Genomic DNA, 16397 nt, shown 5'->3' with positions numbered 1-16397 from the left:
TTTTTTTTTTTTTTTTTTTTTTTTCTAAGAAAGAAATAAAATTCAGTGTGAAATATCAAATAGTGAAGAGCCCATATATTTTTGAAACTAATTATATTCGCATAAAATAGATATTGTCACAAAACAATGACAACAATTTAGATTCTATTTCATTTGCAATTAAAAAACAAAACAGTGATTCATTATTCATCGCGTTAAACCTCATTATACATTTATTTATTTCGATTTCACGTAATTAAATTAAAATTAAGTTCCCACCATTATACACGCATTTCCATTGCAAATTTCTTGGATTTTTCGCATAAAAAAAGTAAATTACTATCACTAAAAACCACGATATCTATACTTTTTCTTTCCAACTTTTTTTTCCCCCCTCCTCCATGAAAACGATCTTTCGATCCAGCGAAAGATTGCCTTTGAAATTGATCCACGAAGATTTATGAAATTGGGAAACGTGATGGAATTTAGAAAGTTATACGATAAATTTTATTTCACGTTTCTATAAAAAAAAAAATGTTCATACTTTGCATAAACTTAATAAAAATCTAATATAAACTATTATATTACAACAACTATATACAGTAAACATATATATATATTTATCACATTCAAATATATTTATTCGAAAAAAATCATATCAATCGTTCAACAATGCTAAAACAACGAGTTACCGACTGTATAATTAAATTTCCATAATCCATTTAACTTACCCCCTTTTTTAATAGAAAAATGTTATTATAACATATCGAGCAATATATCCAACAATTTTCACGCGATCGAGGCGAACAATAGGAGAAAAAAAAAAAAAAATTGAAAGACCGATCGGGGCAAAGACCCACTTCCGACAGGTTTATTCACACGATAACCGTAGATCACTTTCACGAGCGCAATGCTTTCGACAAAATCTTGCGTAATACAATTCAAGGTAGTGGCGTGCAATCACAATGCACACCTGCATGTATACGCGATTTCTAACGAATTGCCAAACCGGAACAAGCACCAGCTCCACTGGAATCCGGACAAAGTGGCCGGATTCGAGTGCTTCCAATCACGGTGAACGCGACATAAACACCGCCTCCCCTGGATCGCTCTCACGTCCATTCATCCGCAAGTGCAATGCCCGTTGCATAATTGCCGCGAACCGGTTCGCTCTATCGATACGACGGACACGAGAGATTCATCGGGAATAAGAGGGAGACAGAGAGAGAGAGAGAGATAGGGTGAGGTTTAGAAATCGTTCCACGAAAGAGGTCGAGAGATTTATATCGAGAAATTTCGCGGTTAAAGTCAGTCTTCGTGTAGGTATGTTTTTTTCTTTTTTTTTAAAGAATTATATTAAATCGTGTTTATTTTTGAAATTGAAGATTATCTTTGAATTTGAGAATTATAACAAATCGTGTTTATTTTATGTTATTTTTGAAATTATTTCGAGAAAAATTGGGGGAAGATGAAAGGGTTTTTTGTCCTAATAAGAGTTATAATTATAAAGTTCAATTAATTTTTCTTATAAATTCTTTGATCGAAATTTGTTACAAACATAGATTGGATGCCATAAAAGTATTTATTAATATCTATGAATATAAATAATTGTTCATGTAATACTTTTATCTCCACAAAGTGGATATGTTTGGAATAAATATTTTATTATATATAATCTTCATTAATTTCAACCTAATTTCACCAATCCTTACAATTGCATACAACATTCACTGGAATATTCTTAAAAAAAAAAAAAGAAAGGAATTAATAAACAACATTCGTTTCGACTTTACAATAATTCTGCTCTACGATCTTAAATCGTAGCCTTGACCTTAAAGTTTAGAAGATCGAACGAAGATCTCTCGGAGGAGGGCGCGAACCGCACACGATCTTCATTTAAATCGGGTCATAAGATTGTAACTCGCCTTGGAACTTGCACAAACGACTTGTGCCGTGTCACGATTAATATGCATCGCGTGCAAGGACACAAGACGTGGTGCAAATTCCTATTTATAGCTCGCATTATTAGGTTAACGCCAAACCGATTCGCGCTTTACAATTAGGGGTGGTTAGTGTTATATATGCTCGAAGGTGACGCAGGCGCCCTCCTACAGCAATTTCGACGAGCTATAATCGGTTCATCGACCGGATTGGTGCGATCGAAGTCCCTCCCTCCCCTCTCCCGATTAAGATCAGACTTTTACCACTTTTTAAACGGGGAACGAGCTTTCTCCATTTACGTGATCCTCTATATTCTTCATTTCGTTTTGCATAGTTTCTGTTTCACGTTTTAACGAGAGGGCCTATGGGTTAAGTTGTTGGCATGCGGTGGAGGAGGAGGAGGAGGCGAGTGGAATCTATTAAAGTTCATCGTACCTTGTGGCCTCTCTGTTCTGAAATTTGAAAGAATTCCACGAGCGCGTGTCGGTATTCGTATGACCTTCGTGTTTTTTATTTTTTATTTTTTTTTTATTCGTTACAGTTTGCATAGAAAGAAATTTCCCTTTCGACGAGGAAAAATTGTTTTATTCGTGAAGAAATCATATATATATATATTTTTTTATATATATATATTTTTTTTATATATTATAATTATATCGAGATGATATATATTAAATGAAATTATTGAATTTCTGTCATAAATGATTTACGATTTGTATTTTCATGTTTGGAATAACAGATTGCATTTATTGAATTAAAAAGTATAATTATATTTTTAAAAAAAACTTGTTTATATAAATCTTGAAACATTGTTTAATATTGGATCGATTTATATAATCAATTTATTAATATCATTTTAAAGAGATAAAATCAACCTCTCAAAATTGCCCTTTTGTCTTTTTTAAAGAATAACTTTCCATATAAAAGATACTTTCATTTTCAATTTTCTATTATCTTGTTGTAAAAAATTGTAAAAACTTCAATTTTTCATTTCATCCCCTCAAAGGGATTTCTTCTTAATCAATCGAAGAATCATTTCTCGAATTTTTGCTCAGCTAACTAAATATTATTTATGTTTCATCTCGATTACCAAACTTTTCGCTTTCTCTCGGTCACGTGACAAAACCTCCTTTTTTTTTTTTTTTGTTTTATCGAGCATTAATTACCCTCTTGCAACAAGATACAAAATTTCAACGACAAATTATCAGATCCCTTGGCAAATTTCATCAGGAAAAATCACCGAACGATGGACGAAAGTTAAGCATCGTTCATATATATATATATACATATATACATACATACATACATATAAACGTGCATTTAGTGGTCGAGACAGCTGCATGTTGCATTGCATAATTTACGATCCAGTGGCTTGGCAAAAACCATCCTAGCATCACCACGCGTATAAATTATGGATATCTAGTTGTGCAATAATCCGCTTGAAGCATTCTTTTTTTTTTTTTTTTTTTTCTTTTTTCTTTATTTATCTTTTGTCAAGATTATCGATGCGCGATGGCCGTCCATGTAACTCGTGACCACTATATGCACGACGATTTTATCGAGACAAATCGAGCAAAAGATAAATACTTCTCCTTTTCCCGTTCGTCGAAAGTGGAGCATAACGTAATAACGATTTTTTCGATGTTTTCTCCGGTAAAATTATTTTCCCTGGATAAAATTCACGATGTTTTCTTTTTTTTTCACCGGAAATGTTGTAATAGATCGAGAATATAATACGTTTCGAAAAGCGGTGTGCTCGATCGAGACCGCAATTTTCTTTCGAAAAGAAAGAAATATACATCTCGTATGCGAGTATGCGATCGATCGATTAAATCGAGGTAATCGATTTGGCAAGTTTATAAAATTGGATGGATACGAGTAAATATATTAAAATTTAATGTAATCTGTTATCAAAAATATACTCCATTTGACGGTATTATCGTTGGATATTTCGAGAGGGAAGAAAGTTAATGAAAGAATGTTGGATTAAAAATACGTGTTTACGATTAAAAATGTATATGGAGATTTTTTTTTTTTTTAAGTGTTCGAAAGTTATATGGTTATATAATCCTTTTTTTAAGAAATATAGAAAAACAGAGAGAAAATAAAATTTTGTCTTCAATTTATTTTGGCCAATTATTTATTCGAGAGAAAAAATTCGTAAGAAAATATATTATTTTTAGATATTTTATGGTATATCTGTATGTAAATTATAGCAAGATTGAACATTATTCAAAAAATATTTATTTTACTTTTTGCCCTTGTATTATTTTGTACGAAAGATAAATTATTTATTATTTTATTCAACACTTATGTGTTACATTAATTTTGATTTTATTGCAAATATATCTTTTTGTATCCTATAATTATAAAATAATTAATTAAAATAATGAAACGTTTCATAAATTAATCAAAGAATTTTAAAATTTATCAACAAATATCTTTCAAATTTATTGTTTATTTTATTTGCAGTAATTATTCGTTCTTTTCCCTTATTAATTTTCATTTCAAATAACAATCCTGTATATCTCAACTATAATCAAGATTGCGGAAATAATTCAAAAATAGCTTAAGATAAGATATTAAAACCAAAATATTTCTTTATCGAAAATATTATTTATCCTTTACGCTCGAAATAAGAAAATAATGGATGGAAAAAAATAAAGTACAAATTTTTCCAAAAAAAAAAAAAATATATATATATATATATTACAAATTATTAAACTTAAAAATTATCTTTATCCACTCGATCGAGGAAAATAAAAACAATTTCATTTCCCATTTATCCATTTCCTGATTACAACTATATTAATTATATATATATATATATATATTACAAATTAATAAACACAGATTTGCTATTCATTGCACATTAACATCTAATCGAACGAGGAAAAGTTTTCGTTATGTAACCCATATTAGAAACGTAGCAACTGGCCGCGCCAGTTAGTGAATCTTAACACGTAATTACAGCGAACGAACAAGCGCCTAGCTATTCGTCCTTATTCATCGAAGTGAATGTAACTATTGCGCAAATTCCGACCGCGTAACACCGAAGAACCGTGTTTGTTCGTATATTAGATTTTCCACGCAATATCAATATAGTCATTGTAATTTATTAATTAACCGCCAACTTGCCGACACAATCGTTAAAGTTAAACAGGTTCTCGTCTCATGAACTTTAAAGATGATTATTACGTAATTTGACCACGAAAAGTGGTAGCGCGACGCTAAAAAAAAAATCTCATCGAACAAGCGTGAAAAGGTAGAAGAAAGAAAGAGGGGGGAAAGGGAGGGGGGGAGAGAGTTGAAAAAAGTAGTCGTAAAGAAGTAGGAATTACTTCTTGTTGAACTCGGCGAACTTTTTTTACGAGTTCAACTGTCCCCACCGTTTTTTTTAATTGCAGGAGAGACATTTGCAAGTCTCGTGCTTACGTAAACTCGCCGAATGTTCTCTCTCTCTCTCTCTCTCTCTCTCTCTCTCTCGCTTTCTCTCTCTCTCTCTCTCCTTCGAGGTCATACGTATGAAATTTTCAAATACGTATAACACAATAAAAAGTGCACTTTAATCTCCGATTCTTAATTCAATACGTGAGTTACGAGCTGCTTATCGTGTTTTTTTTTTTCCTTCCCGACTTTTTAATTTTTTTAATTAGACGGTATTAAAAGTGTTTTTTTATTTTAAAGGTTTCTCGTATATGTATACATTCAGAACTTTCGCAAAGATTTGTGAATCGATCGATCGGAATGAATCGTATAATTGAATATATATATATATATATATATATAGATCCGCGCTTCTGTACTTTCTATTTATTCTGAAACAATTAATCGGCTTATTTGTATATTTTTTTTTCATTTTTTCGACTTGATTTAATATAGACATTATAATCAATATTTATGTATTACAAACATTGTATCAATATTTGTTATATTTTTTGTTTTTTTTTTTAAATCATTTGCAAAATATTTGCACACTGTGCATCAATATTTTTTATTTTTATATATTCGTAAAGTGTTGAAGATGGTTCTTGATGTTACTTATAAAAAACTTTTTTTTCTTCTAGTTATGATTGTTCTATTTCACACGTTTAACTCGTGTTATATATTATATTTCAACAAGTTCATTAATATTGATTGATTTTCCAAAAGAATTCCGAGAAGAGCGAAGAAACAGGTTCTTCTCCTAATATCGATGAAAAATAAACCAGACTGTGTGTATTTGTCAAATAATGATCATCAGAAGACGCGTGCAAACGAAAAAAACTCTCGAAACAAGTTTAACGTTAAAAGTTTCTCCCGAAGTTTGTAATTATAACAGCAATCCAGATTCCATAGATTTTCTTATAATAAAGTTAATTTGAGGAGAGCTAACAAGAAATAAATTATTTCAGAAAAATAAAAAAGAAAGAGAGAGAAATGGAAAATAATTAATTTCCACTTTCTCGAGTTAGCGAATTCAAGCGCAAACTTTTAAATAATAATTGTAAAATTTATAACTTGCTTCGTATAAAATTTTAAGGAAAACGAATTGATAATCGAATTCTTGGAATTGGTCGAGTTCTTAGCGATTCTGATGGCCTTAAAAAAAGAAAGAAAAATTGATGAAGTGAAAGCTGACATTTTTCTTAATAAAAAAAATTAATTAAAAAAAAAAATATACCAAAATATTTATCTTTCACCTAATAAATATAAGAGTTGTCTCGCATAAAATTTTAATCGAAATACAAATTTTGCAAAGAGAAGAAAAGAAGGAAGGGAGTAAAAGGAGGTTGAATCCTTTCGAAATCGTGTTCTTAATCAATCTGCCATGTCGTGAAAAGGGAAAAAATAATTCGCGACGCCATCCATGCTGCATTAATCATCGAATGGAAAAAAAGGGACACGAAAAATTCCCCACTGATTTACCGTGACTCGTACAATCGTACTCGAATCGAGAACAAATCGAAGAGAAATCATTTTGCATTACTTACGAAAGAACGTAGAACTTGGGATCGCGCCAAAGGGTGTAATTGCTCGAAGGCACTGGTCTCACTGCAACGATGTGAATCTTCGGCCCGTACGATCGATAAGTTAGGTTACCTTCTCGCTCGACGCGATCCGCGTTCGCTCTCAGCATCGAGGTCAGGGATGCTTGGTTGCACGTAGCCGGTAGACAAAGACCCAAAAATACTTGTCGTGTCTGAAAACAAATTGATTTTCTGGGTTCGATGTGTGTGGCCTCGAGCGGGGGGAAGATGTCACGATGAGGAAAATTGGAGAGAAAGAAAGGGAAAAAAAGAAAAAAGAAAAAAAAAGAAGTGTGAGCGTGTCTTAATTAAATTTGAGAGGTTAGATTGTTGGATAAATAGATTGCAAGGAGATTCAATTTCAAGATTAATTAAACTTTTATTCCCTTCCTTTCTATCAGAGTTTACCTTGTGCCGCGATTTTTAAACTGTTAAAGAGTTCAACGAGCTTTTAAAATTCAATTTCTTTCAAGGTTTCTCTACTTTCTTTTTCATCATATTGCCCTGTTTCTGCTACTTTCCTTTGCGCCACCATTTTGCTACCCACACCGAGAACGGTAGAAAAGCTTCACGGCGCGGTTTGAAACTTGTCTGACGTACACGATGCAATAACGAAACTAAAGTAAAAATATAAAAATACGCAAGATGGTAAACTTTTTATTATTCTTTTTTTTTTCCCCTCTCCATTCTTTAAAGTAATTCTTTAAAGTAAAGAAGAATTCGATATATCGGTCGTTTAATTGATCGAAGAAGGAACTTAAAAATTGTTCTATTGGAATCGCGTTTAATTAATCTTGTGTTTGTTGAATGTCAGGCTTGGATTATTATTTATCTTCCAATATCAATTTTAATTATAGAATCAAAAAAAAAAATCTGCTGATGGGATGATGATTAAATATTAAATAATAACTTTCTTTTTTCATCTAAATGTAAATAAAACTATTATTATTTCCTAATTGAAAAAAAACATCCAAGATGACTTCATTATATTTCTTGAAAACATTAAAAATCGATTAAACTTTTTATATTTTGTACAATAACATCTTTATTACAAGCTTATGCTTCGAAATCTGAATGAAATGCAAAAATAAATTATAAAATAATTCTTGAGTGAATAAGTTTTATTTCCCTCCCTTTTCTCGTTTTCAATAAAATGGATTTTTAAATTCCGTTCCAAGCAAACTTTTATCGATCATCACGCGTTTTTTCACGATTTATAAAACAATTGTGAAACGTCTAACTGTTGCAAGAAAATATCTCGAGTCGTAGATTTTCCATTGAACCTGAATCTTGCCTTTGAATGAGTTTCAAACATCCGATATCCACTGTATGTGACTCTCTGTCTTGATTAGCTTTCGTTCATGAACGTGATACAATAACAAAGTAAAATTACTGCGGACAACGGGAGTTATTTTCGTATGTAATCTGATTAAGCGAGCTCTTCGTAGAAAGAAAATTGATCTACCGATTGTCGCAAAGTTTTGAGAACACAATGAAATCATCGAGAGTTTCAACGGTGTCAAGCAAACAAATTGATTCAACAGTGTTTAGATTTTAGAATTTTTTCGTAGAAATAGAGTAAGCTTTCTGACAATCCACAAGCTGTGGCTCCATTTTATTTTTGATGTAAAAATATAAGATATAAGAAATAATGCATGAAGATTAATGTAATAGTATAGCAAAATATAAATACAGTTATAAATAAAAAACCAATTAAATTTTTGATTTTATATAAAACATTGTTCAATATAAATTTTTGCTTTGGTATAAAATAGAGTGAAATTTTAAATATTATATTTTAATATTATATATATATACTTAAAAAGTATTTTCAAGCAAAATTTTATTAAAAAAATAAAAAAGTGATGAAAATTTTAAGGTAGATTTAAAGAGATTTTCTTTGGGGGAAAAAATTACTGTGTTCTACGTAACACGTAAACTTTAATTAAAATCAGGATTTTCTAGATGAATTTCTTTGTGATGTATTAAAAATTTTGTAATTTGACCGTACACTGTATATATTTGTGTATTTCTATTTAAAAATATATTTTTAGGACATGATATGATGAAGATGATAATAAATTTTTTACACTTGTAAATTCACTTTAATTAATCAGTATTGATAAATTAATTGAATAAATAATTCTTCTTCTTTGAGTCTCGTTGGAAATTCTTATTTGATAAACTGCGTTTAATTAACCCATCTAATAATTTATTCACGCTTATTTGACTTCCAAAGACTAATTAAAACCTGGGTTAATTAAAAGAATTTAATATTTGATAAATATCTTATGTGAACAATATTGTTGTTTTTTAATGATTAGAATAAATAAAAAAATAACTCTTTATAAGAAATGATACTTTAATAATAATAGGAAATAATTTTGTAACACTAAGTTTTAATAAATCTTAAAAAGGATTAAAATTAAAGATAAAATTTTCTAATTTAAATATATCAAAAATTTATTTTTTAAAACGTTTGCCTGGAAAAAACATTCTTCAATGTGATATGTAATACATTACTCCACATATAAATTGTTGTCACTCTAAAATATTATAAAACCTATTATTTACTTTTATAATATTTTAAGATTTATTCCAACAAAAATACTTCCAAAATTTTAAACACTATTGTATTTACATAAAAATCCACAGTCAATTTTATCATATTTTTATCCATACAATAATCACTCGAGAATAATACAATTTAAATCTCCACCTATTTGATTGAACGAAAATTCCATCGACAGAAAAATTAAATAATTGCAAGGAAGATGAGAGAATACTTACAGACAACTCGAGTTCCTTGGGCAATGTTAAGTACATCCTAGCCACGTGAAATTTCAATGGATAAGGCGGTGTATCGTCGAGTTCCCGATGAATTTTGTTATTGGTGGCGTTCAGCTCCTTGCAGAGGGTGCTCGAGCCAAGCCAGAACCCGTTTCCAAAATGGAATTGCGACGAGTAACGGCCACTTGCGTCGAACACTGAGAAAAATAAAATTTTCTTAATAATAAAAAAAAAAAAAGCAATACGATAAATATTCTTATAAAAGAAGAGATAAGATATCACTTTATCATTTCCAATAAACCTTCTTTCTCGTAGAAAAGTTTCGAAGAATTTTCAAGGTAAAGGAAATATCGATGAACCAGACGATCGAAAGGGTCCTTTATTTTTTTCTCTTTTTCTCGATTTCATTTAAAAAAAAATATTTTCCTCTCTCTCTCTCTCTCTCTCTATGCTCGAAATTTACACGAGACTTTGCACATTCCAACTTTCCAGGATTAAATTACGTGATCGTGGTTGGGAAGGTTCATTGTCAATTACGTAAAGCCAGCTTGTGGCCGCACAAACAGAGAAAGTGCAGCTATCTGCCGACTCGCGAGACAACCTCACGAGCCACCAGTGAAAACGCGAACGCAATTTCGTATGAATCTTGAATTATTGGTTCGATTAATTTTTCAACTGGTTATTCCCGTGACATACGTATGGACACGAGAGGAATATAAATACAAAATACAGAGAGAGGATGTACAAATAGAGAAAGTTCCACTCAGTGTATCTATCTTATGTTTAAAAGAATGTGTATATAAGAATATTTATACTTTAGATATTTATGATGATTTATATTACGTATAAATAGAAAATTATATTTTTTCCTCCAATCATATCTGCTCCTCGTTGCATTCGTTTAAATAAAGTTAAATAGCGAAATTAAATATTGACTATCAATGAAATAAATAATAAGCAATTTTTATAATATATTCAGTAACATTTTGACATATATATATACATTTCTAATTAATAAATAATTCCATATGTATTTCACATTACACATCTAGGATATTTAAAATTTAAGAAGAAGAAGAAAAGCGTAAAGGACGAACGAATTGGAAATAATTGCAAGCAACAATTAAAACGTTGGTAGTCGAGTTTATCGATGCTTGGACGCGTGGCGAGAAAAACGATCGGTGTGTTGCAGCACACTTTCGAAACGGTGCAGTGACGGGTTAAGTCGGTTCGGATCAATGTACCAGGCAAAGGTACCCTGCAAGATTACGCGTCACGTAACAACTTGCGCATCTGTGATACTCCTTTGTGGCCGATACTCCATCTACGGTCGGAGAAGTAATTTCCTTTGAAAATTGACGTTTCTCAATTGCGTCTCCGGGTTGCTGGTATTTTCTCCATTTCACGTTTATTATTGCATAAATTTTTAAATGCTTTTCCTCTGTAATTTCTGGACATTGTTGCCCGGACAAGGAAGGAGAGAATAATAAAATTTGTATTCGATTATATTTATGATTATATGCCACTTGAAAGATATACTTGGAGCCGATATCTGCGATATTTTTATAAAATTCTAGATTTTCTAGTTTCTTCTTTCTCTAAAATTCTAGGTTTTAATTCTTTCGTATTACAATATTTCTTTCAATATTGTGAATCCCACTTCAATTCGGAATTATATTGTTATACAATTGATATAATTGATAATAATAATTGAATAATATTTATTTATTTGCAAAGGAATCGTTAAGTTTCAGTTTTTTATTTCAATTATTCTTCATTGATTACAATGAAATAAGATAAGAAGGAAATTTTGATAATTCACAATAAGGAACATCAATTCCTAAAATCAAAAATCATTTTAAATTCCTTATTTAAAATTTGTCGATCTTAAATTCGGATCTTAATAAATCTTAAATATGAAAGGCAACTTTTATTAAAAGTCGTGAATACCAAAAAAAAAAGAAAAAAAAAATTTTTCTTCCACTCTAGTTTCGTTCCGCTCTAGTTGGCCCTACAACAACCGTTCCTCATATTTTAATTTCAATTTTCAAGTATAACGTCGTGCGTTTCGTAAAACCAGAGGCAGATTATATATTTTATACGAAGTTTTTTAATACCAGCTGTTATTTCTCGAGTATAAAAACCATTTTATACGTCTGACCGACTACCACCTACAAATGGAAACTCGATTTGATCAACCTGGATCAAGCCATTTTGAAATATTAAATTAGAAGGCGCGCGTGCGCACAAGAATTTGTTCATCATTCGTAGCCTTTCGTTTCAGTCGAGTCGATCTCGAGCTGTTTATTTTATCGACATTTCGATGTTTAATTTTTTATCAATCGAATTAACAGACTTTGAGTCGTCGTATTTAATATTTAAGCTTAAATAAACCGTAATCGGTTCAGGCAATTTTTATTAATTAATCTACTCGATCTAAGTGGCGCGAAATTATTTAAAATCGGGCTTACGTTTCTGATTGAACGTTTCGAATTGATCGAAGAAAGATAAAATTGCATTTTACGTTATGCAACTCTCGATTGGCCAATCAAGTTGATAAAATAACAATTATATATAAATTGCTCGTGTAAACTAAATTATAATAATGCATAATTTGATTGACTCGGTTGGTCATCCATTAAAAGTTGCCTAATGTAAAACGTGATTGAACGATCAGAAGTTATTTAAACTTGTTCGACATGGACGAGCATTTAAAGTTAATTAACTCAGTTAGTCAACCAAAAGTTGCCTAATATAAAGTTGTAATAGAAGTTGCGGTTTAGAGAGAGAGAGCGATTTTGAATAACTGAATTCTACGTATAATTTTTGCGAATTATTATTACGGTATTCATTATGGTATACTCGTAAAATTTTTTTCTCCTTTCTTATTTTTCTTCTTCCTTTCTTCTTGTAAAGTGTAAAAGTTTAAACTCTTAAACCTCTAAAGGATTATAAAAACTATAGAAAACATTTTTCCTCAAACATACACTCGATACAAAAATTAAAATTTCGATTGAAATATTATTTTTTAATTGTTGTTGAAAATGAATGAATTTCCTTCGTTTCCAAAATTGCAATGATATTAATTCACATCATTTAATCCAAAATAGTTTTTATTTATATATTATTATTGTTGAATTTCGAAAATATTAATTTTCTTCGTTTCCAAAATTGCAATATTAATTTACATCAAAATAATTTTTAGTTATTTACATTATTCGCTAATATTTCCCTATTCTATTATAATACTTTATCGCAAAATAAATTCTTTAAAATGTCTTTAAATTGTCACAACACGGTTTAATATTATGTTCGAGATGAAGCACAGATGAAACTAAATAGACATACTCGTCATCCGAGCTTCTTTCAGAATTTACTACAAGAGGATTAAATCAGCCCTGGTTAATTAAAAAACAGACGTAAAAGTATTTCTCTGCCCTCACAGAGAGAATCATGTCGCGACGTAGATGCACGATGCTCTCCTGGAAAAGGGGTCGAACGATGTCAAAGGGCATTTACGTGGTGGCGAGAAATGGACGGAGTATCCGGAGACGCGGCCACGATTGCGGTTTGGAGACGATCGAATATCGATTGCGCCGATTTTCGCGATTCGATCAAAGTGACCGACGGTCGGTAACTCCGGAAGCAATCGCCTCGAACCCGGAAAATCGTAGGATTCTATTCGAACCACGCGGTAACCGCAGATCGATTCGTCGATTCCCCTCTTCGATAATGATGAACCCTTTCCATCAAGTGGTGATGGAATGGTACATTTGAAATTTTTCACCAAAATTGTACCGATACTCTCGACGCGATTTCTGCCCAATTCGATTATATTTCGCACTTTGAGGTTATAGACGAAGTGAAGAATCGACTGACGAATAAGAAGTTGGAATAATTGTTCGAAGTTTATAATTGTTATTTTTGATATATATATATTTGAGCACGACACGAGAATTTGTTTGGCATATCGATTTTAGAGATCGAAGCAAATATTAAATTATTGGTGTTTGCAAATTTTGATCGAAGTTTATTTATTGAGTTATTGAAGACCGTGACACGGATGAAGAATGAAATGATCGGTGTGTCACTTCGTTTCCGTCTCTTCGTCTCATTCGACGTAAATTTTAATGGCTTATAACTTAATAAGCCTCGACAGATGTTTTTGTTTGCTTTGGCCTTTAGAATAAATCTTCCAAAGATGTTCTATGAATATATTAACATAAGATACACACTAACTGAAGAAAAGTCATGAATTACTAAACGTATCCTTTTTAGAATTTAAAAATTTAAGATTGAAATACTGTCAAAAGATTTTTTTTTTTTTTTTTTTTTTTTTTTCATTTTCCAATTCTCTTGTCTCTTTATTAATTCTAACAACGAATTAAACTCGATATATCCGACAAATGAATTATTCGACAATAGTTAATTCGTCCCTCATAAATAATAATATTATTATATCGATATTAATCACGTTCAAATAAAATTTATTTAATTCAAAACAGTTTTCTTGTATCCTTTTATATCCTTTTAATTCGAACACTTTTAACTCAATCTAAATTCAGAAATTCTATTCCCGATAAGGAACCTTGATGGACAAGATAAATGGTCATTGCGAAACGAAGTATTCGCAATTCACCTAGTTAAGTTCCCCGCCCTGTAAATCAAACTATATATATATATTATATAAAACGTTAGATGTATCACGGTATAGAAAGTAAATCTGTAATGTATTTTATACCGTTATCGTGGCCACCGTTGAATGCCATTTAATCCACTGAAACGCCAACTTTCGATTCGATCGTGGTCAGAGTCAGTGGAAAGGAAATAACGCTTATTCGAATTTTCGTAAAGAAGTTTAATGGCTGTCGAACCGATTATTTTTTAATCTCGATGACGAGGACAGAGAAGTAGGAAAGTTTATAACTTATTGCTATACAATTTATTAGACACGTGGATTATTTATGCAAAATTTTGAGTATACGAAAATTCGAAGTGTATACATAGTTTCTTATTAAGCTATTCCATTTCTTTAATAATGTAAGTAGTGATAATATGATAATTTGATTTCGCATAAAAATTTGCGATAATAATCCAACGATAAGTTTATATTTTTAAAACGGGATTTAAATTTTTGGTTAAAGTAATTTACGTTGAAATGACGTAATAAGCCGTTGATTTAGGTAGAAACGCCTTTTCTGTATGGTCTCGAGCCGCAGGAATTCCAGGATTGCTTTTATCCGTGGAAGGAACAAGTTCGAAAGTTTGTTTCGCGATAGAACGTGCATTCTAGAATGAAAAAGGGAACGCTGGAAAAGGATTGTCGTATTACAATGAAGCGGTAAATTGTTGTTTTCTCTGAGTAATAACACTTTTGACAATCGAGTTTCGTCAACGACGCGATCATACGGTAGTGATGGGATCGAGTACATCGCGAAATATTTAAATTTGACGGAACAAATTTGACAATCGAGTTTTGTCAACGACTGTATAGTAGTGATGGGATCGAGTATATCGCGAGTATCAGATTTGAACGGATGAAATTTGAAAAGTATTTCGAAAATGTAGATCTCTATTTATTTAAAGATCCATTCTTCCTGATTCACATTATTTTTAATGAATCATAGTTTGAAATAAAATTCTCCTAAATTTGTCAACAGGTGAAAATTTAATAACACTTAATAGCACAATAGCATTTAATAGCAGTTCGAATATACTTTCCAACCACTTGTTCTCATTGATAAAGCGTTCGAGATAACCTTCATAAAACTCATCCCGGATTTTGATCTAAATTCGCGCGAAGCTTAATCCCATCGCTGGCCACTCGCCTCGATTAACTTGACAAACCATGACTTTCTCTACATTCCCCCGACTTGACAACGAGCAACGACCCACAATAAATTTCAAAAAAAAAACAAAAAATAATCAAAATAATGAAAAATAACTCGATATCAATGCACACTTGCCAACAGACCCTCCTCAAAACAGGAAGCATCGATCGTCCCATGATTTATCCTATACACGATCTTCTTCTTCCTTTTTTTTCTTTTTTTTTTACTCACTCTTGGCGGCCCACAGCTTTCCATCCCGAAGAGACTCGAGAAAGAATTCCAACTCTTTCCTGCAATCCTTGCCGAGTTTACCAGGCACTCTGGACCATTTGAGAGGATCGTAAAGATCTGCCAGCCATTGGATACTGTTCGCCGTCGTTCCAACCTTCTCCCCCATGAAATCGATATCGAGATCGTCGCGTTGCTCGTTCCCGTCAATCAGCCTCAAATAATTCCTCCAATCAAGCTCAGGATTGTTTTTACCGAATCCGATCGCCAACTGGCCCAGCCCACCGCCCTTCGACGCCTGTCTCTCCTCCTTGTAATCGGTGTCGTTCGAGTTTCCCTTCACCCTTTCCTTCGCCACCGCTCCCGTGTCGCGAGATTTCCCGATTCGCAGTATGTTCGACTCGTTCCTCGAAACCGGGCTCGCGTGCGCGATCGAGGCCAGGATCAGTAAAAAATAATACACGGCCATCTTATTCGATGATTAAACGGATCTATCTCTTTCACGATTCCCTCTTGATATATGCCACATTGATTTTCCTCGAAATCCACTTTCTTCGTTTTTCACGGATCGTTATCGGGATCGATCGATTTATGTTTACAAATAGCCGATTTTCGGCCG

General features: G+C 31.8%; 1 protein-coding gene and 1 long non-coding RNA gene across 4 annotated transcripts in view; one reads left to right on the top strand and one right to left on the bottom strand.

Annotated features, from left to right (window-relative positions):
- LOC122716340 (nose resistant to fluoxetine protein 6) overlaps positions 1–16247 on the bottom strand; it is a 25125-nt gene extending 8878 nt beyond the window's left edge. Inside the window, exons 1-3 of the mRNA XM_043939331.1 lie at positions 15782–16247; positions 9720–9916; positions 6894–7102 (exon numbers count right to left, since the gene is read on the bottom strand). Of these exons, the coding sequence (XP_043795266.1) occupies positions 6894–7102; positions 9720–9916; positions 15782–16247 (872 nt within the window). The remainder of the gene's footprint in view (positions 1–6893; positions 7103–9719; positions 9917–15781) is intronic.
- LOC122716342 overlaps positions 1–16397 on the top strand; it is a 48933-nt gene that overhangs the window by 17436 nt on the left and 15100 nt on the right. The gene's annotated exons all lie outside the window — the stretch shown is intronic.

This window comes from Apis laboriosa, unplaced genomic scaffold (genome assembly GCF_014066325.1).
Source record: "Apis laboriosa isolate Shangri-la unplaced genomic scaffold, ASM1406632v1 scaffold45_cov149, whole genome shotgun sequence".
Taxonomy (NCBI): domain Eukaryota; kingdom Metazoa; phylum Arthropoda; class Insecta; order Hymenoptera; family Apidae; genus Apis; species Apis laboriosa.
This window is presented reverse-complemented; position numbering and strand designations above follow the sequence as displayed.